At 41.8% G+C, this 22853-nt stretch overlaps 1 protein-coding gene across 3 annotated transcripts in view; it reads right to left on the bottom strand.

Annotated features, from left to right (window-relative positions):
* Aplf (aprataxin and PNKP like factor) overlaps nt 1–22495 on the bottom strand; it is a 72746-nt gene extending 50251 nt beyond the window's left edge. The window contains exons 1-6 of one of the 3 annotated variants that reach the window (XM_075983575.1): nt 22194–22495; nt 19395–19466; nt 9968–10140; nt 6927–7074; nt 6505–6637; nt 2883–3070 (exon numbers count right to left, since the gene is read on the bottom strand). In XM_075983575.1, the coding sequence (XP_075839690.1) occupies nt 2883–3070; nt 6505–6637; nt 6927–7074; nt 9968–10140; nt 19395–19466; nt 22194–22289 (810 nt within the window). In that variant the 5' untranslated portion in view covers nt 22290–22495. The remainder of the gene's footprint in view (nt 1–2882; nt 3071–6504; nt 6638–6926; nt 7075–9967; nt 10141–19394; nt 19467–22193) is intronic. The other 2 variants (XM_075983577.1, XM_075983576.1) reach the window with 2 other exon arrangements.
* Between the last annotated feature and the right edge of the window lie 358 nt (nt 22496–22853).

The raw sequence follows: 22853 nt of genomic DNA, 5'->3' as shown, positions 1-22853 counted from the left end.
TACCGGAAGGCCACGGTGAGCTGCGGCATCTGATATGGGAATTCCTACTCTGTCCTCATAGGGCAGAAGAGAAGGGAGGACAAATGTGTTCTGACGGAGGCACAGCAGGATGTGCACTTGTGTCCTCTTGTGACAAAAGGTCAGAGACAGTGTACCGGCTCCTGTGGGCTTGTCTAGCAATGTGAGTTCACTCACGAGCTAATGCAACTGCACGGGGAGAGGATGATTTTTAGATTTAGGTATCAATATAGAATTTTATAGGAGACATAAGGTCCAAACCATAGCAGTTTCCTTTTCATTGACTCAAGGTCCCTCACTGTGGCCATAAGCTGGACAGATGTGCAGCCTGTAAGGATGCAGTAAACCCATGAGGACTGACAAAGTCCTGGACTATAAACAATTAGTGTCGTGAAGAGAGAAGTACTAGCCACAACACTCGCTCACAGCCTAACGCACACAGCAGGAAAACCCACTGCACACAAAAGCATCCACTTTGGCCACCAGAGCTCCTGAGCAGCGTGACGTTGGGCTTCAGTTTCCTCCAGGAGCAGAAGGAAGGCTGGTGCATCAACAGCTGTCCTTGAGGGCTTGTTCAAATCGCAGGAGTACACTTAAGGCACTAATTATACACAGGCCATGGACTACATGAGTCAGATCTCACGAAAGGGGTCAGAAAGGATTTCTGCCCATTCTCTCCACTTCATTTTCCAGCCTTTCTTGGGGAAATGTCTACAGTTCTGGACTGTGATCTTGTAAGGCAGCTCTGCATATTAGACCAGACGGGCCAGCCAACCTTTGGTTTTCTCATGATGAACTTGTCTCCCTGTTCTTTGCTGTGCTAGCCCATCAAGATTGGATGCTCCCCAGCACTAAGAACTAAGACAGAAACAGGGCACACATAGAGGGTGAGCTTGGCCAAGTCTGGCTTGGGTCTTCAGCTTCAGCCTTGTCCTCTGGCTCAACTCTACTAGAGCCCAGCACAGAGGTTATGACAGTTTGGGCCTCTTCTCTACTAAACAAAGAAAGTAAAGCTCCCTCAGGACCCTCACGGGAAAAAAAACCGTAGAGCTTACAGTCCCTCCTGTATCTATTATGCTCCCTTGATGTCATCAAAACCTCACAAATGCCTTAACTAACTGGGATATGCTTACTCTTTCTCTCTTATTAGCTAACAAGAAATTTCTTAAGGTTTTCTTATAATTATCAAACTTAGTCAGTATGAAACATATTAAAACATCTCTTTGAAACTAAATATTTCTTGTAAAATAGGCAAAGTGAATTGGTATGCTCACTGTTCAAAATATATGAATACTAAAAGTTTATATAAGACAAGCTGCATTTTAGAAGATTTAACAGCAAATATCTATGAGCCAGAATTCATCTTGTTTTGATTTCTTACACTTGACTCCGTTAGTAAACAAAGACATTGAGTCTTAGAGAACAGATCCACTTCTTTGGCGGGGAGAGCAGCTAGGGAGAGTCTGCTCTCTCCCTAGGGAAGGTGCTGTATGAGTCTGACCTCTGGGAAGCTGGTGACATTCCCTGACTCAGTGTACCCTCCACCAGGGCAGGACCTGCCTGGCTTCCTGAGACTAAGAGGCCCACAGAAGAGCTCAGTCAGCGGCCTGCAGGGCCAGGAAAACTGTCACCTTCAGCTACCACTGAAAAGAAAAAAGGCCTGGGGCCACTGCTATTGGTTCCTGTTAAGATGCCTCACTATGCACAAACCCCATGCAAGCTCAGGCTCCACAGAATCCAGCTAGAGGGAACAGGTGAGCATGATTTCCCACTAACTGAGGCGCTCACAGCATCTGATAACGGCTGGGAAAGGAAGCCGTTTTTGTCAAGAATGTGACCCCTGGCAAATCAGTCACACATCCAGGCAGCCTTCACTCCTGAGACTACACAAAGCGGACCTGATGGGACTGGGGGAGAGAAAACTCAGCTATGTAGGTAGGAGTAGAAGAATGGAGAGTGTGATTATGGGAGGAGTTGAGGAATACAAAATTCCCAAAGAATAAATAAAATTATTGACTTCTTTTTTAAAAAGTCTGGCTTATGTTAATATGCTACAACTTCCAAGTTAAAAAAAAAATTAAAACTTCATGTAATAAACAGGCCTCATTTCTTTTTAAATATCCACCGTCAAGGAATGTCAGTTCAGCCAAACCATTCTAGAGGATTGGTACAAACGGGAAGAGGAACCAAAGGTCTGCAATCCCTGAAGAGCCACAGCAGGGTGACCACTGTGACACCCGATCCACCATTCGCTCTTCTGTCCGCCTCGTTCACAGTGGTTACATGAGGTCCACACACGACAGCAACCAGGCACTCAGAACAAAGGCCAAACTAAGACCAGAGCCAAGCGGTCTCCACCCATTCTACTCTGAGATATATTCTACAGTGCAAATTCTCCCTCTATATTAACAATTAATTTTAATAAAGCAAAAAAGGGGGTAGGAGAGATGGCTCAGCAGTTAAGAACACTGACTACTTGTTCTTCCAGAGGACCCAGGTTCAACTCCCAGCACCCACATGGCAGCTCACGAGGGTCTGTAACTCCAGTTCCAGGGGAATCTGGTGTCCTCTTTAAAAGATAGATAGATAGATAGATAGATAGATAGATAGATAGATAGATAGATAGATAGATAGATAATAGATAGATAGATAGATAGATAGATAGATAGATAGATAGATAGATAGATAGATAGATAGAGCGAGCTAGTTTTTAATCTATATAAGCTCAAAGAAGGGGGCAGCTTAGTTTGGTAAATCAGCACATAATTCATTCCCATCACTTGATCTTATCCAAATGGCTGAAAGGAACTAATTACTGTCTCAAATATCAGACAAAGAAAATAAACAATACACTTTTTAATCACCTCAGATGAAACAACTGGTCCTTCTTGATCAGAACTTTTACATTTTTTCCCGGGATCCTGTTCTGCTGACACACTTTCTGAATTTCCTGGCGGAATTAATCGCTTTCTCCCATGGCACGTTATGTTTACTGGGGCTTTATCTTTGCAGGCTCCTTCTTTTCCACTCCTCTGGGCGGCAGCATCCTTATCTAACACACACAAACAGACACACACAAAGAACAAGAAGAAAATGACTTCCTGTATCTTCACAGGTCAATACTCCATATGACTAAAGAGGATGAAGTAGCAATGACTCAGGCTGTGGCTCAGTGGGTGAGATAATTGCTGTGTAAACTAAAGGATCTGAGTTTGGATATCCAGCACCAACACGAGAAAAAGAAAAAAAAGTGGGGGCCTGTAACCCCAACACTTGGGGGGGCAACAAAGATAAAGATCAGTTGGGATTGATGCTGGCCAGTGGAGCCAAACCCCACCAAGCTCCAGATCTGGTGAGAGAGATCCTATCTTGAGGAGTCACGACCCAGAATAATAGAGATGGCCACCAGCAAAATCCAGACTTCATTGCAGTAAAGTCCACTGGGAAATACTTAGTTACACATCTCAGACAGCATTAGGTGGCACAGTGGCCAAGAACTCCAACCCCAGAGAGCAGCAGGCTCAGAGGCACTGGGCACTTTAACGGTTCACTCCAACTCCGTCTTTCGTTTGCATCCGCAAAGCGGCAACTGTAAGAACTCATGGAGTCACTAGAAGTAAACGAAATAAGGGAGACCCCGACATCTGTTACAATTTCTTAAATTCTAGCAATTATTTTCTCTGAGAAAAGCTGACAGAGTAGCCCGATGAATTTTATGTCCTGAAAGCCTACCAGCAAGTTAGAAATCCAGCCTAAATTATTAAGATATATGTAAAAAACTCCAAAACCCAGAAAGAGAACACCCTCTGTTGACTGTAAAGAAATCTCATAACAATGGGCACTGTATCCCATATATTATCCAAAGTTCAATATAGTTGTTTAGCTATATATTATAAACCAGCCTCCTGTTCATCTGTATACAATGACCCTGTCTCCTTGTCCTGTTAAACTATATATATATACTACATATATATGCTCAACTGCATATATACATACATATACACGCGCGCCTGTGTGTGTGCGCGCGCGCGCACACACACACACACACACACACACAAAGGCAAGCTGAGTTTCCAGGGTGCTGCAGTTTTTCCATCTGAGAGCCCAGTCTACTCAATCTGGGATTTTCTATGTTTCTGTGTTTCCATGTGTTTATATTTTCTTCATTTCTCCTCACCATCCCAGTCAGGTTCATCCCTGAGGTGTGCAGCATTCAACAACTGTCTACATTATCAACAGAACTATCTATCGCACCAAAGCAGGAGTAATACAGAGTTGTCACCTTTCATTCAGTCATTTCCCCGTTTCATTACAGTCAATCATGGAAAGTTCCAGAAATAAAGTTCATCCATTTAAAGTGCATGTTCTTCTAAGTAGTACAATGGATCTCACGATCCTGTTCCTTTTATAAACATAAGTCTCTAGCACACTCAGACTAGTGTGTCTTCCTTATTAGACCAGCTGCTGTGCTGCAGCGCTTGCAGTCAAGCAAGCATTATTTATTTCAAACGTCTCGAAAGCACAGAATAGAGACACTGGAAAATTGCTGCAAATGGAATGTTTGCAACATCTCAAAATCATTTGTGTGTGTGTGTGTGTGTGAGAGAGAGAGAGAGAGAGAGAGAGAGAGAGAGAGAGAGAGAATACATAAAGAAGACAGCTATCAGAAGCCACAATGCTGGCACCCTGGCATTGGATCTCTGGCCTCCAGAACTGTGAGGAAATAAATATCATATAGGTCATGTAAGCTACAGTACTCTGTTACAGTGGGACAGAGAGACATAAACTTCTCAATGCATTTTACCAGGCCAGCAATTACATTAAAACCCCTCACAACACTTTATACTAAAATAAAATTATAGCTCAACACCACTTAAAACAATCATTTAAAAATCCTTAAAAACTAAAAGGGACATAAAAAGAGAAACAATCAGCTGAGGAAGAATTTGTTCAGCAAGTGAGGCCCTAAGTTCGATTCCCAGAATTGAAAAGTAAACAAAAGAGCCCAAGAGTCAAAGGGGTTTATTAAGAACGCAAGGCTGATTTAATATCAAATCCTACAATGCACAGGAAAGGCATTTGATATTAAATCCTACGATGTATAGGAAGGCATTTGATATCAAATCCTACTGATGTATAGGAATGACACTTGACTCTTAAAATTTGCTAAAACAAAAACCTTGAGAAAAATCACAGATGGGAAAGAACTAGGCTAGAGCCAAACATGACCAGCAAAAGAAAAAAAAAGTCAATGATTGCTAATGATACTCTGCTATACTCCTAGACTGGAGTGTAGCAGAATAGTCATCAGAGAGGCTTCATGCAGCAAACTGATGGGAACAGATGCAGAGGCCCACAGTAAAACATTAGGTGGAGGTCGAGAAATCCTGAGGAAGAGAGGGAGGAAGGATTATAGGAGCCAGAGGGGTCAAGGACACCACAAATAAAATAAAATAAACCCACACACAGAATCACTAACCTGGACTCATAGGGGCTCACAGAGACTGAACTGACAGTCAGGAAGCCTGCATGGGTCTGACCAGGCCCTCTGCATATGTCATGGCTGTGTAGCTTGGTCCTCTTGTGGGGCTCGTACAGTGGAGTGAGAGCTGTCTGACTCTTTTGCCTACTTTTGGGACCCTTTCCTCCTATTGGGTTTTCTCATCCAGCCTTAATATGAGGGGAGGGGCCTAATCTTATTGCAACTTGATATGCCATGTTTGGTTGATAATCCCTGGGAGGCCTGCCCTTTTCTGAAAGGAAACACAGTGGAACTATAGGAGAGGGGAAGTGGAGGGAGGGGGAACTTCAGTAGGGATGTAGTCTATGGGAGAAAAACTGACACACAAACAAACAATGATGAAACAATGGATGCCCAGCAGAAAGACATAAATCACTGAGGTGTCAGCCATGACAGTAAGCTGAGTCAGGACAAGAGCCAAGTGTTCTTGAATCTCGTAGCACACACACTGTGAACATGGCATTATTTTATTTAATTATTTTCAAATATTTTGGTTGTGGTGTTCTTTCATCTCAGATATGACACCAACATGCTCACCTGAGACTATATATATATATATATATATATATATATATATATATATATATATACACATATTAACAGTATTTCTAACAATAAGAGGAATATCACATGCTCAACAAGGTATCAATAGATAGAATGCTCTTTGAGAAAAGCCATAAAGCAATAGCTTATGTTCTAAATTATATTCCACACACATCTAAAAGTAAATTTCAGGTTAACGGGCATAGCAGCCCATAACTGCAACCCCAGCACTCAGGAGACTGAGGCAGGGGCATAACAAGTATAAGATCACGTCTCAAAATAAATAGAATAGAATAGAATTGAAGTCCCAGGTTAACCCATACCATGTGCGACCACCACTCTATACCTATTTGTTCAGAGAAACTTCTTAATTGTCTTTAATGCTTCCTTGAAACTCAACATCAGCAAAAACAAAAACCTACCTCCACCCTTGACAGGAGCTGCAAGGCTTTGACCACTTAAATCTTCTGCTAACATCCAAGCAGGGAGGATTCTTTTCCTCTGGGCAGGGTGTGGCTGGTGCTCACTGACACCACTCGGAGCATCTGAGGAGGACTAAAAGAATATCCATGAACTAATTCCTAAAGGTGCCATGCATCCTTAGTGAATTTGTAAAATGATTTACTTTGGAGAAAATTATCACTAACAGAGAGACCCACTACTGTAGTTAAATTTCCAACAAGAAATTCATTCCTATTGGTTTTTGTCAGCCTAGTGTGACATTCTCTCCAGACTTAAAAACAACAAAACAGATCAATGCCGCAGGTGTTAAAATATGCACAATGTCAGCTGTCTTTCCGTGAGATAAAGACCATGTTAGGAAGGGGCTTCTTAAGTTTCTCACCGTAGGCTCTAGGGCAGTACACTTGGTCTTGGGTAGTCCGGGGCTTCCTTGCAGCTGTGAAGCACCAGCTGTCTTATCAGGTGGATTAATCACAGGGGGCTCCTGCGTGTCACTCAACACATCCTCTTCATCAAGAGTTTGACTGTTCCTAGAAAATAAAACAGAACTTTGTTTTCTATCATTTACAACACTTCTGGTGGAACCTGAGGCTGGTCAGTTCTGCACCTCTGAGTTTTTACGAATCGTGCATCAATTTACGGTAGTTTCCTTGAGACAATGTTTAAGAAAATCTCCCCGGGGTGAAACTGTGTGACCTCCTCATCCACAATAAAGTTTAGCCATAAAAACAAGGTCCTACTCCCATGACAGCATCACTCAGTCTGAGACCCAAGGAGCCAACACGCACTCTGCACGCCATACTGGAGACACATCAGGAATGCAAAAGTCACCCTGCTCCCGTGTGTATTATTTAACTATTTAAATACAAAACCAGGCATATTTTTCCTCATTTGGATTTCTCTATGGTTTCTCAAAAGAAAAGTGTAAGCATTGGGATTTCTAGCAGAATAATTTCAGAGATAAGTAAAAACAAGTGAAAATGAAAATTTAGAGGTGCTGTGTAGCCACGTGCTCCTACTGTATGCCGTGAGTGACACTGTACAGTCCTAAGACACTGAAAACATGTACACAAAAGCAGAATGAGAACCGACCAGGGGCTTTGTTTTCTTACTTTAAATGTTATTTTGTTGTTTGGGTTCTTTTCTTAAATATACAATCAATTGAAAGAAAAATATTACACACTAGAAGCCTTCTAACCACTGCAACGAAGTGCCATCTGGAGAGGACCCTCTCCCGTCTCTAGACTACAGTGCTAAGCAGGCAGCAATGAGAGCACACCCTGTCTCCCTGTCTACAAATACTAATACATGCACACTATCCCAATGAGAGCACACCCTGTCTCCCTGTCTACAAATACTAATACATGGACACTATCCCAATGAGAGCACACCCTGTCTCCCTGTCTACAAATACTAATACATGCACACTATCCCAATGAGAGCACACCCTGTCTCCATGTCTACAAATACTAATACATGCACACTATCCCAATGAGAGCACACCCTGTCTCCCTGTCTACAAATACTAATACATGCACACTATCCCAATGAGAGCACACCCTGTCTCCCTGTCTACAAATACTAATACATGCACACTATCCCAATGAGAGCACACCCTGTCTCCCTGTCTACAAATACTAATACATGGACACTATCCCAATGAGAGCACACCCTGTCTCCCTGTCTACAAATACTAATACATGCACACTATCCCAATGGGAGTACCTTGTCATATTTGCTCCAGTTAAAAACAATCAAAGCTCACTCAGCACACAAACTCAAATTTGTTCCCCTCCCTTCCACTCCATCCCTAAATGACTGAATATAATGTCTTTATAACTTCATTATATGAATGCATCCATTATTTGATAGAAATGGTATATACTTTTTATACTTGTAATTTTTATCTCAATATCATAGAGATTTGCCCAGGTTTTAATGAGGCTCTCCCCCCTCTCTCCCTCCCTCATTCCCTCTCCTTCCCTTTCTCTTCCTCCCTTCCTCTCTCCACTCTCCCTTTCTCTCTCTCCCTCTCTCCCCCTCCCTCTTTTTCCCATTCTATGACCATTCCAGGTTGATTCTGCCATCCTCCAGGTATGAGGGCAGGCATTCTGGTGCAGTGCTGGGTAGTGGTCTGTAAGAACATTATTCTGGAAACAGTGGACTCGGGTCTGGAATCTGGACCTGTTATGTAACACTAGGCAAGACTCAAACCTTCTCTGTCTTCCTTCGACTGCAACATGGAGATATTCGTAGTGTGAATCCCCCCCACTCAATGTTACGAAGATCTCATTGCTCAAAAAATGAAGCTTATGCCATAATGAACAGTGGCTACTCCTAGGAGCTGTGTCTGGCAGTTGCATTCACTTCCCTTCCTTTGCTCACTGTTCTACATTCTATACAAACACCTAGATGAGTAACTGCTATACAATCTTTCTTTAAAATCCCAACCATCTGGCAACCCTCAGATAACATTAGAAACATGGCATCTCTCCTTATCCTGTGTCTGGAACATCAACTAACACCGAACATATGAACTGCCAGGGTGGGCAGCCTGCAGAAAAATAATATGCTTGTCTAAAGGAATTAGCCCTGGGAGCTGCCAGTTTCCAGTTAGAAGAGCAAGACAAAGAAAAGGCCCATGGCTAATGATGAAGATGCTGCCTTAAGACCCGTCCAGCACAGAAGTGCACCTCCTCTTCATCTCTATAAAAGCCCTTCCTGCACTTAGCTCCCCAAGATGGTCTTCTGGGGAGAAGAAAGCTCCTCTACTTTTTAGGGTAGCTGCTCTTCTCTACCATGTGCTGGCCTCCAGTGTGAGCAGATGAACACGGCACTAACAATAAACCTTAAATTTTTGATGTGATAAACAATGTAAAATGAAGTGGTTCTAAAATACCTGAAAACCTCAATGATATCAAGAACTGTCTAATGTATATGTCAATATCTCCAATTAGTTCTACAGGTCTAATGTTTGAACTCCGCCAGTTAGAGGCAGAAACAAAGCCCAGCAACAGCTGCCTGGCAACTGGCTCAGAAACTAGTTGTGAATGTGAACTCTACCAGATTCAGTGCTTTCGTCCTACTACCTAACTTCTTCAGTTCTCCAGCTCTGCACTTTATGATGTCATTATAAGGTAAGTCAGTGATATAAGTCAGAATACCTTAAAATTTTTAATAAAGTTAAAAATTCAAGAAAACATATAGTTAGTTTTGTCTGGTGGAAACATTAGGAGCACAAAGGTAAAGAATGGTGCGTATTGGAGCATACCATGAGGCATACGCTTCCAAAGTCAAATGTTTCCAGAAGCACAAATTATGTGGCTACTGCAGCCCAAATATGACTCAAACCTAGAATGGTTCTCAGTGAGGCATTGTGGAGGTGGCGAAATCAGATTCAAACACCATTACTCACAAACCCACCTTAAAGTGCACTCCAGTTCCTCTTCAGCTTGTGTAGAGAAAACACGGAAAGAGTACTTGTTGAGTAACAAGGAGAAGCTATCCCCAGGATTCAGCCAGCACCACACGTGTGTCTTCATTGGCAAGAGCTGGCTCTCCTCAGAGGAATGGCGGAAACACGGATTCGTATGGATCTAATGGATAAGAGAACACAGTGTGCAACAGGAAAATACAACTAAATATGAAATGATCCCCAATTTTGGTATCAAAACAATTGAGTATAAAATTACTCTTGAAAGTTTAGTAAGCCTGGCACCTAGTACCATAATCATTTGCAAATGAAAAACGGGTTCCCGTGATATTTTGTTTGTGCTCACCTGAGGGTCAGAGTGGGGAGCTAGCCACACTAGTTAGCCGTAGAGGCCAGGAAGTGGCGACGTGCACCTTTAATCCCAGCACTCAAGAGACTGAGGCAGGTGGATCTCTGTGAGTTCAAGGCCACCCTGGGCTACGTGAGGTTGAATCAGTCTGAAAAAGAGACAGAGTCAAAGGTGGCAGCTCACACCTTTAATCCCAGCACTAGGGAGGTGGGGATGGTAAGTGATACGGCTGGACAGAGAGAGAAATATAAGGTGGGAGAAGACAAGAGCACTGATGTTTTGTAGAGACAGCATTCGGTCTGAGGACTTGTAGAGACAGGATAGCCCATTTGGTCTGAGAATGTCGTAGAGGTAAGAACTAATGGCTGGCCGCTCTGCTTCTCTGATCTTCAGGCAAGCTTTATTTGTTACAGAACAAAGATAATATCACAACAGGTTCTACCTCCCATTCCTAAAGGAATCCAAAATAGCAAGTAAAATCAATTAATTAGTTAAATAAACCGCTCAATGGATAAGAAAGGTGAAAAAATAATTCTCAGTATGGGAATGGTCCCCATTGTGAATACAAAACGCACTCGTCCCCTGGCAACAGCACTTCTTTGCTATTTATTTTTCCTAATAATTTCTGACAAAATTTAAAAATAAAAAACCATGAGGCAGGAGATGTGTTCAAATATCTCAAGGATTACTGCTTTCTTTCTACCTGTGGTGAAGAATAATTCTACTTTTAAATAAAACCCCTTCCACGAATATCATTTAGATTGAAATCACAAGTAATTAACACATAAAAAACAAAACTATTACTGCATTAACTATTTTAGATTATATTATTCCACTGACTGCCTCCATATTAGCAAAGATAATTCATTTTCTCAAGAGTAATTTTTAAAAGTTCTATTGAAAGGAACTTCGAAGTTTGCACATATGAGCTGGTTAGCAGTCTTCGCAGGTAAAGATGCCTGCCACCATGCTTGAGGACCTAAACTCGATCCCCAGAACCCAAATGATGGAAGGAGAGAACCAATTTCAGCAAGATGTCCTTTGCTCTCTCGCTCTCTCTCTCTCTCTCTCTACACACACACACACACACACACACACACACACACACACACACAGAGTAATAAAAAAATCTTAAATGTAATCAAGGTAAAACTATTTCTCTTATTATTATTATTAGGTTTTGAAATAAAGAAGCCTTGCTGTATAAGAACTTAATATATGATAATGCAAACAAAGCAATATAAAATCTGTGATTTTTTTCAATAGATTCTAATACAGAACAACTCTCCCTGTGGCCTTTCCTCTGTTACATCTACTAAATTATTTTTTCTAGAGAAATCAACAATTTCCCTATTATACCAACTTAATCACTCAGCATTTTTTATTGATTCGCCATTTAAATATACACATATGACTAACTAAGAATGGAGAATATCATTATTTAGGCAATAACACATCCCAAGGAATTATAAAAGATTGGTTTAAACACTATTCTGAGTGAGGTAACCCAGACCCAAAAAGATGAATATGGGATGTACTCAATCATAATTGGTCTCTAGCCATAAATAAGGGTCACGGAGTCTACAATTGGTGATCCTAAAGAAGCTAAGTAAGAAGGTGAACCAAAGGAAAAACATATAGTTACCCTCTTGGCTATGGGAAGTAGACAAAATTGCCGGGGAGAAAATTGGGATCTTGGGGGTGGGGTGGGATGGGGGTAAGGGGAGATGGGGAGAGAAAAGGAAGAAGGGGAGGATGGGGGGAACTTGGGGAAAAAAGGAGGATTGGGATAAAGGAAGGTTGGATAGGGGAGCACGGAACCACAATTCTTAGTTAAGGGAGCCACCTTAGGGTTGGCAAGAGACTTGAACCTAGAGTGGCTCCCAGGAGCCCAAGCCGAGGTCCCCAGTTAGTTCCTTGGGCAGCTGAGGATAGGGAACCTGAAATGACCCTAGCCTATAGCAATACTGACGAATATCTTGCATATCATCATAGAACCTTCATCTGGTGATGGATGGAGATAGAGACAGAGACCCACACTGGAGCACTGGACTGAGCTCCAAAGGTCCCAATGAGGAGCAGAAGGAGGGAGAACAAGAGCAAAGAAGTCGGGACCACGAGGGGTGCACCCACCCACTGAGACAGTGGAGCTGATCTACTGGGAGCTCACCAAGGCCAGCTGGACTCTGACTGAAAAAGCATGGGTTAAAACTGGACTCTCTGAACATGGCGAACAATGAGGGCTGATGAGAAGCCAAGGACAATGGCACGGGGTTTTGATCCTACGCAATGTGCTAGCTTTGTGGGAGCCTAGCCAGTTTGGATGTTCACCTTCCTAGATATGGACAGAGGGGGGAGGACCTAGGACTTACCACAGGGCAGAGAACCCTGACTGCTCTTTGGACTGGAGAGGGAGGGGGAGAGGAGTGGGAGGAGGGGGAGGAGGGGGAGAAGGGTGGGAGGAGGGGGAGAAGGGTGGGAGGAGGGGGAGGGAAATGGGAGGCTGGGAGGAGGTGGAAACTTGGTTTTTTTCTTTCTTTTCTCAATGAAAAAATAAATTAATTAATTAAAAAAAAGATTGGTTTAAAACATCAAATCATCCAAGCAGCTATCAAATCCACCCACAAAAACAGAGAATTAATGTTCCTTGGTAAGCAACATGGAGTTGGTGCCCAAATAAAAGTTTCACCCATACTGACTAACATTCATGGTGCTGAAATGTATTTTGCATGTGATCAGAGGAGAAAAATAATGAACAATTTACCTAGTTACAAATCCTGGGGCCTACAGCAAAGACTGGCCTACAAGATAAACCAGTAAAACGTGGCACAAATGTTATGGAAGAAACCAACCACTTTTTTAAAAAAATAAGATTTAAAGCCTGCTCCATGAGATGAACTCATGCCTGGCAAGAACCTGACACTAACTAGAGCATGGGCCCAGGGGGAGCCTGCTGCTACTATTCTGCTAAAGCAGTGGTTGTGACGCCTTTGGGGGTTGCAAATCAGATATACTGCATATCAGATATTTATGGTATGATTTATAACAGTAGCAAAATTACAGCTATGAAGTGGTAACAAAATAATTTTATGGCTGGGGGTCACCACAACATGAGGAACTGCACTAAAGAGTCACAGCGTTAGGAAATGAGAACCGCTGTAGTAAAAGAACACAGCAATGAAATGATTCCTGAAGTCATATGCTACAGCCACAGAGCAGAGCATCACTCGGCCCTCACTGGAGAAGCTTCTTCTTGAAGTAGACGGTAATTCTCAAAATCCACAGCTGAACCATATGGAGAAAGTGGGAGACTTTGCAGGCTCAGCCCTAAATGGAAACCTTTATCAAACCCCCAAGGCTCTATGCAGAAGAGGAATGGGAAAGAGTCTAAGAGCAAGAGGAATCCCTGCCCCATACACAATACCATCTCTGTCCTAAATCAAAGTTAGATATATAGATCTAAGGTTCTTTATAATCTAAAACTTTATTCAACTAAATCACTAAAACTCTTTAAGGCAAATCGGCAATTTTAGCACCCCCCAAAAAACAACAATTTTAAAGAAAATACCTAACTGTTATAGAATCAGAAATCAGAAATGATAAAATGGAGAAAAAAATTACTCCATATGATTAAAAGATCTCACACTCTAATTCCTACTCGAAAAGTCACTAACTATATAAGATCATGCCTTTCAAGAACCTTGACACTGCAAGCTGTTAAACACAGTGTCAAGTTTCCAAAAACAATACCAAGAGTAGAGTAAAAATAAACTTTCCTTTCTCCTGGGTCTAAGGGTCACATTTACTGGAAAATTCCTAAAAATATATATTAAGTAAAATTTAAAAGATAAACATAAGTATAATTATAATTAAAATGCTTTACTATTTTAAACTTGAGTTTCCTATCTATAATCTTTATTTTTCAAAATTTATATCCTGTATGGAGGGGTTTGGACATTGCTACAATATGCATGGAAGTTAGCTCCACTTTGTTTGTGCACAGTGTATTCATGTCTCGGCTGCTCTCATTTTTCTGCAGAAGCATTGCAATTACAGGTGCACATCACTGAACTGTTTACCTACCAAACCAGCTGCCTCCTTGGTCCCAGAGAAGTTTTGTTCTAGTTTCTAGTGTATCTATTACAGGCTAGTGTTCTAAAGGTACTAGTAAGGTCACACACAGTTGCTTTATGATCTGAATACAGTCTAATTAATGACCCAGGGATAGTGAAGTGAGTCTCCAAGGGAAACCATTTTAACCGAATATCAGTGAATCCTTACAGAAATATAAGTCCTGGAAAAATTTAACTCAAAGAGAAAATTTTTCCAGTAACATATTCTACTTCCATTTGTGCACATTAAGATTATCAGTGCTCTTACACAGCCAAAGAAGAAAGAGAACATCTGAGTACTTTCCACCCAACTACAGAGAGAACTAAGCACTATAATGAGCTAATTTAGGAAATATCCTAGGGCCAGAGAGATGGCTCAGTGATTAAGAGCATGGGCTGGGTTTGTTGTTGTTTTGTTTTGTTTTTTTTGCAGAGGACTCGGGTTGAATTCCAAGCACCCGCAAGATGACACATAGAATCTGTAGCTCCAGTCCCGGGGAATCCAGAGCCCTTTTCTGGCCACCTTGGAGACTGCATACACATGGTACACAGACATACATGCAGACAAAACTCCATACCCATGGAATAGATAAATAAAAATGTTAACTATTCTAGGTTTTAAAATACAAATGTCCTTCATTAACACTGGGAAAATGTAAATAAACTTAACATCCTCATGCATTAGTAAACAGGATGGTCTCCTAATGGCCTATTTTTGATACATTAAAATTTAATGGCAACTAAATTTTGTTCAGAAGAGTTTTCAGCATTGAGTAAAAAAATAAAGAGAAAACACGAGATTTATTTAATTTTTTGTAATTATCCTGATCAACTCATTCATAAATAAAACACTTACTTCATGTTCTGTCACCTAAAAATTTTCAGCTATTATTTGAAGCAAAAGCAAAGATGCACAAACAACGGAGTTATAACAGTAACAAGACTGTGCGCTGATCCAGAATGCAAAAGGACAAGACAGCACCCATGGATGAATGGATCCAAAATATAGCTGACGCTGGATCTCACACTTACAACACTATTTGGATAGAAGATGTGATTTCTTTTTTTGTTGTTGTTTTTGTTTTGCAAGACAGGGTTTCTCTGTGGTTTTGGAGCCTGTCCTGGAACTAGCTCTTGTAGACCAGGCTGGTCTCGAACTCACAGAGATCCGCCTGCCTCTGCCTCCCGAGTGCTGGAATTAAAGGCGTGCACCACCACAGCCTAGCAGAAGATGTGATTTCTAAAAATTTTAAGAAAAATCAAAAGGTCAGCTTTTTAATTGTGGTAAACAAGATCACCTGAAAAGGCACTGTAGGCAAGGCATTCCTAGAAATAATGTTTCTTCGAGAGATGATCCAAACAGAAAGCACCAACCTTCTGGAGTATGCAGAACATATGGCAAAGGCCAGCACTGGACTAATGAATGCAGATCAACAAAGTCCTTTAACCTGTCAGAGATCCGCTGCAGACAACATTTAAAATGTTTAAGTTTTCTGCAGTGAACTGTGGCCATTCCCAGCAGTGACCTTTGAGGTTTCCAAGATGATGGGGCCCTGCAATGATGATTCCACCGGGACTGTGGTAACACCACTAAGCTGACAAACATCATCCAAATATCAGCTTTGAACTACAAACTGCTCAGGACAGTTTCAAGGTGGTTAGCTGAAATGGTATGGCCTCACAGACTAGTCCAGCCAGGACTTCAGAGAAGCCCTGCACTTTCCCATCACACTGGGACTGGAAAGCAGCTAGCTCTCCCAGGACTTCCATTACCTCAGTTTCTCAGGGTCCTCCAAAGATGCTGTCACACAGACATTCCCCCGCCCCAGACCACAGGAAGTAATTCTAAGAACATGATGCCCACATTCCCAAGAGATAGGGTGGGTGGTTTTCGGCCATTCAGTGGATTATGGATCTCTGTTTGGGGGGTTGGTTACAAGTTGTTATTGGAAAGGGAGGAAACTAAAGCAAGGAAGTTAGATTAAGGGATCTCTTTCTAGAAGGCTTTAAAAGGGGGATATAGGAAGATAAAAGGGTACATTACTGAATCTACTTTTAAATTAATAAACAACTATTAACCGTAAATATTTTACACTGGTATGGATTTTGGTATATTAATACAAATTTGTTATTTTTGTCACAACATGCTATACTATGCTTCCACTCTTAATGTATTTCTGTATATTGATAGAAATTTAAGGTTATTTTTGTTACAATATACTGTATCTATGTTTCTACTCTTGTTTAAGGTATTATACCTACGCAGCTCAGTTAAAAATGTAGTGTAAAGGGCCGAGCGGTGGTGGCGCACGCCTTTAATCCCAGCACTTGGGAGGCAGAGGCAGGCAGATCTCTGTGAGTTCGAGACCAGCCTGGTCTACAGAGCTAGTTCCAGGACAGGCTCCAAAACCACAGAGAAACCTTGTCTCGAAAAAACCAAAAAAAAAAAATGTAGTGTAAAGTTCTAGTCACTGAAAGCTATTATTAGAAACAATTTAGGATGATACAGAAATGCAGTTAGTAGTTAGTTATCTACACCAATCTAACTTATAGTCATATTAAGTATGTTTTCAAGGTCAAACAGAGATATTTTAGACAGACGGTCTTCAAACACTTCAGAGATCTACAGGATATGGCATTTAAGGTGCTTTAATAACCTAAACAAATAACATTCTACAGAAACAGGAACAAACATACCCCTTACTCCTTCCATAGAGGTGCTTCAGGAAGAGCAAACTCCTTTATTCTGGGCCATGGTAATTCATTAGAAGGGCATTAGAAATTGGGTACTAAAAATAAGTACTTTTATAAAAACCCATGATATATCCACTTCCAGAAACTCCACATTATATTTCTCATCACAGCACTGACTCATGCATTCAACTATGCTAAGAACCTGCTACAGCATTACAGTAAATACCAGAGACACAAAGTGAGTACATCTTCTCATATTCAACGAGCTTAAGTGATCTCAACTAAGGAAAATAAGAAAGCAAAGATCCAGAGACGTACAACTGCTGCGGCCCAGAGGGCTGACTGCGACACTGACACATTGTAACAGCACTCAGCACAACATGAGAACATACAAAGCTTTCAATGTTATTTATTCAGGGTTGAGATGGGGTGAATTCAATTCTACTTAAAAGTTTTCCCATTACTAAATTTAAAAGGCTATTATTGCCACAACAGTTCACCATAGGATAATAGAAGGAAATCGTTTTTTTTAAAAACCTGTATAAGTTGAAGCAATGACTTATACAACAACAGTAATACAGAAATCACAGGGATAGGGTATAGCTCAGAAGCAGAGCACAAGCCAGGATGGGGGTGAAAATACAAAATGGCTTAAATGTCGTAAGTCAGTGGATTTAATTCCATAATATTTATTTCACCACAAATAAAATACTCCAAAGTAAATGGGGCCTCATACACACAACTCATTCTCCTATACGATGGAGTTTGCAACTGAAAGAGAATAGTTACAGAGTCTCAGGATCACCCCAGCAAAACACTGATGCTCAGGCTGTAGAGCAAAGGATTAACACTTCAAATGAAATAGAATAAATTCTACAATTTACAAATACTCACTTCTATACAAGAACCATAGAAATGTGTTGATAAAAATCCTCTAAAACTGAGTGAATTTACTTACTACCTCATCTGTCCCCATAAAACTGTACATTATATAGTTACAGGCATTCTTTGGTTTGGGAGAGGGGAACATTGCACATGTCCCTTGGAGGCAGGAGGAAGACTTCAGGTGTCTTATCACATTCTTCTCTATTCTCTTGAGACAGAGTCTCTCACTAGGACTCATGCATTTTTAGCTAGGCCAGCTGGCCAGCAAGCAGCGGGTATACTATGGTTATAGACATTCATGATCTCTTAGTTAGCTTTCTATTGCTGTGAAGGGCCACCATGATCATAACAACTCTTACAAAGGAAAACATTTAACTGAGGTGGCAGCTTACAGTTCAGAGGTTCCATCCATTATCATCATGGTGGGGAGCTTGGCAGCATGCAGGCAGACATGGTGCTGGAAAAGGAGCTGCTACATGTTGATATGCAGGCAACAGGAAGTAGACTGAGACACTGAATGGTATCTTGAGCATATATGAGACCTCAAAGCCCACCTATGCAGTGACACACTTCCTCCAACAAGACTACACCTACTCCAACAAGGCCACACCTCCTAATAGTGCCATTTTAGGGGCCATTTTCTTTCAAACCACCACACATAGCCTTTCAGGTGTGCACTAGGGATCAGAGCTCAGGCTCTCACACAGGAAGTGTTCTTCATTATCCATGTTACAGGTATTTCTATGGGAATTACTCGGCATATCCAGTTATGAACAAAAGTACAATTTACACACAGGCACTCATCTTCCATTAACTCTAACTACTCAAATTCAGCTCTGTGCTAAGAGAAACACAGTTTGCTATTTAGATTCCCTTGCAAGTATGAGACAAATAGGTTCTGACATAAATTCCCTATTTGTAGTATAGAGCTGCAGGCCGCTTACCACCACCCAGCTCCCGCACGGCTAGCTTTCCCCGAAATAACAACCCACAAATTGTATTCTTTTAAACACTGGTTGGCCCATTAGTTTTAGCCTCTTACTAGCTAACCCTCACATCTTATTTAACCCATTTCTAATAATGTATGTAGCACAACGAGGTGGCTTACCAGGGAAGATCTTAACCTGCGTCTGTGTCAAGTGGAGAATCATGGCGACTGTCTGACTCGGCTTTCTTTCTCCCAGAATTCTGTTCTGTCTACTCCACCCACCTAAGGGCTGGCCTATCAAAGGCCAAGCAGTTTCTTTATTAATTAACCAATGAAAGCAACAGATAGATGACACTCCCACATCACCTATTTCCAAACCTTAAACAGGAATCTCTAACCAGATGTTAGAAGGCAAGAGGCAAAGGGTTAAAATGGATCAATAAACTCACTGGTTTGATTCGAAGCTGATTATCTACCACCTCTAGAATGGCATGTCTTCTGGAAACTCTTTTGTCTGTTATCTACAAGGAAACACATGTCAAATTTAGCCACCTCCTGAAAAGATAAACAAAACCCTTAGCAACACCTATGAAGTCAGTAAGCTAGATATTAAATATATTATTAACTCAATAACTACTTGTCAGATACCTGCTCTCATTTAACACAAACAGTGAAGAGAAAAAGGGACTTAGCAAAGTCAGAATAGAGTAAATGACTACCAAAAAAGCCTGGAATCTACATATCCCCAAACCCTCCCAATTCCTACACATGAAACCTACCTAGAAAGGATTCCTACCAGTAAAATCTAACAAATAAGAAAAATGTACCAGTTAGGAAATATTTCCAACATAAAAATTCAGCTTGTCATAAATGTTAAGTGATAAATGTGAAGGGTGTGGCCACAATTTAGGCAGACACAGGTCGAACAACCTCATTCCTGTTCTGGGGCCATGTGTGGCAGTTAAACAGTAAGAAGGCAGAAGGGAAGCAGCCCAAGCCAAGCATTCACAGTGAAGAAGAGATCTGCATCTATGTCTTCAGTACAATTACTTCCTGTTTGGAATTAACAGTGGTCAATTTACACTCACAATTATTTACCCACACCAAAGTTCAAAACTGCTTCTATCGTAAATGCTCAAATGATCCTCCTTCCCACCTCACTGTAAACATAATAGTTGAGAATAACTTGTTTATCCCTGACTGGTACATGATAAAAACATCCTAAGCAACAACTACACGACATTACGATCATACGACCTGTCTTACGATTCGTTTACCTACTATCAAATACTTGAGGTCTAGCATTACATACAGCAGGGTCAACATTATCCCTCTGAGCATGCTATAGCAATGTATAGATAAAATTAAACCCACTGAGCCTGCAAAGCCATTGAAACTGTCACCAATCAGTACTCATCCTTTAAAATCATGTAGCATTTCCACGCTGATGACACGACTCTGAACATACAGGGCAACACCACAGTGAGGACCCACAAGCGATTATTCCAGAAAACAGTTCACTTAAAAAACTCTAGGAAAAATATCTCCAAAACCTCATTTAAAATATGGCTATTTCAAAGAAGCAAATATTCTAATTTTAAAAAAAAATAGAAGTTTTCAGACTCCGCCACGGTTTGTGATGTGCTCCTGAGTGGACAGAACCAGCAGCAGTTCGAATGCTAAGCTCCATGCCGAGCTCCACACCGCAGCTCTTATTCACTTTGCATACCTGGATACTGAAAGCCAGGGCCTTTAAGTAACTCAGGCAGTCACGCTCAGAGCATGCAGTGTTCAAAGTCCTTACTCTTACTAATAAAAGTGAGAGAAAAAATGACATATGGCAATACCTAAATAAAATCATTCAGAAGCAGTCACAGCAATGCAAACTACTCCTGTTTTTATTGTGAGGATCAAGATCTCATCGTCACTTCACCACAGATGGACTCTCTAGCTGTCGGGGGAATGTCATGAGAAAACCACAAGGAAGGTTCCTCTAGAAGTCCACCAAGGCTGCTCCTCTTTCTACACTATCCATCAGCAGGAACGGATCGTCCAGGCTGAACTCTAGGAAGAATGGGCTGTTTTGAATAATACAAAAGTATAGTGTGACCTCTAGTGGGCACATGGTTTATTCCATTACAAATGTCTCTTGGCTTAAAAGTTTTCTTGGGTACAGAGCTGCATGCCTGTAACCCCAGCTTTTGGGAGTGAGGCAAGAAAATAGTGAGTTTAAGGGCAGGCTGGGCTATGTAGTGAGATCCTGTCTTTAAAGACAAATACATTTGAAATAACCTAAATTCGAAACACATCCTCCAAAAAGTCAAAGAGATCAACAGCTAGGAAAAAATATATATATATATCAACAACCAGGAAACAGAGATTCCAAAACCCTTTAGCTAACATGCTGTAGAAAGACAGCAACAGCCAAATGGTTGAAGAATACTACCAAATACGACTTCATAGTGCAATCTGCAAATGTCTGGTTCCTAATCTTCCCAAAGAGGGTACAGAATATAGAGTTTAGTGGCCATTTGTGTATGTGCGTGTGTGTGTGTGTGTGTGTGTGTGTGTGTGTGTGTGTATCAGCTTTTAATGACCAGTTTATAGTCCAGCTTTCTCATCTGAACCAGGCTAATAAAAAGCGACTGACTCAAAAGCTTTGAAAGGATTAAATTAGAAATCTCTTCAGCCAATGACTGGTTGGCTACCCAGACTACTTAAGGGTTGGCTACTGATATTACCCAAAGGACTGCTATTATCAGGTAAGGCCAACCAGCCCCGCAGAAGAGGCCAGAGGATAAAAGAATTAACCTGGGATGTGGGGGAGGGGCACTGGATTGACCAACCTTTTCTGTAATGGGCCGTACAGCGCTGCAAATACTGTAAACTTTGTAGGTCAACAAGCCATTGTTAACCCTTAGAGTAACAATTCGCCCTTAAAAGTTAATAGGGTTTTTTTGTTCGTTTGTTTTGGTCTGTTTACATTTTACATCTCATAATCGAACTTAGCTCAGCCTGGATTTGACCCTAGTTTGTCAGCCGGATAGGATGATAATGATGTTAACACACTCAGTATTTTTTTACGGGCACCAAAAAGAAATGTCTGTGAGTTGACTAACGTTGACTGAAAACGCACTGCCCCCAAACTGTAAAATCTTGACAAGCAGAACCAAGCCGTGGAGTGCCCTAGGACAGGAGACAGCCTCAGTCGAGCCAACTGCGGCTGCCCGGGCACCTCGCACACTTACTCCCAGCAGAGGCCCGCGGCCTATCACCGTCTGCCCGGGTCCCACGGGCACTGGGGGACCGCCATCCAGAGGCTGCAGAAAGAAGTCCAAAGACATGGAGGCGAGAGCAGGTTCCTTCGCCAGGAGACGCCTCGCAGCCACCTCCGTCAGACACACGGGGCATGTCCCGGAGGGGTGTGAAACCAGAGGCTCCTTCACTGGTGAGGGTGCTTCCTCTCTTTCCGGAATCACCACTCTACGTGGGCTAGTGACTCCAGCAGGGATTCCGTGTCAGCTCACTGCCAAACTACTTCTTAAAAACTGGGGCTCACACCCACAACTTCCCGGCCCTTCCTCCCACAGGACTCTTGGAATGCTGGGTCTTGTAGTCCCTGACAACGCCCTTCCGCTCCGTTCCGGAGCGCAGACCGCATGGAAAAACTACCAAACCCAGAAGGTAACGCGCGCATCTCTGCGCCTGTGCAGATTCGAGTTGTGGGAAGAAGGATTGGGCTAGAGAAGTCCTGATATCAAGGCCTGTGGAGAGGTTCTATCTGAGTGTTTAAGTAGCCACAGCGCTGGCCCAGTGGCCCTGTTACCTCCCTACAGGGGGACGTTCTTTTCCCAGTGGAGTGTGGTGTGTGTGTTTCTTCCCCTTCCTTTACTTAAGGAGGAGGCTTG

This window comes from Microtus pennsylvanicus, chromosome 8 (assembly GCF_037038515.1).
Source record: "Microtus pennsylvanicus isolate mMicPen1 chromosome 8, mMicPen1.hap1, whole genome shotgun sequence".
Lineage (NCBI taxonomy): Eukaryota > Metazoa > Chordata > Mammalia > Rodentia > Cricetidae > Microtus > Microtus pennsylvanicus.
Note: the sequence above shows the minus strand (reverse complement) of the source record. Positions and strands in the feature narration are given on the sequence as shown.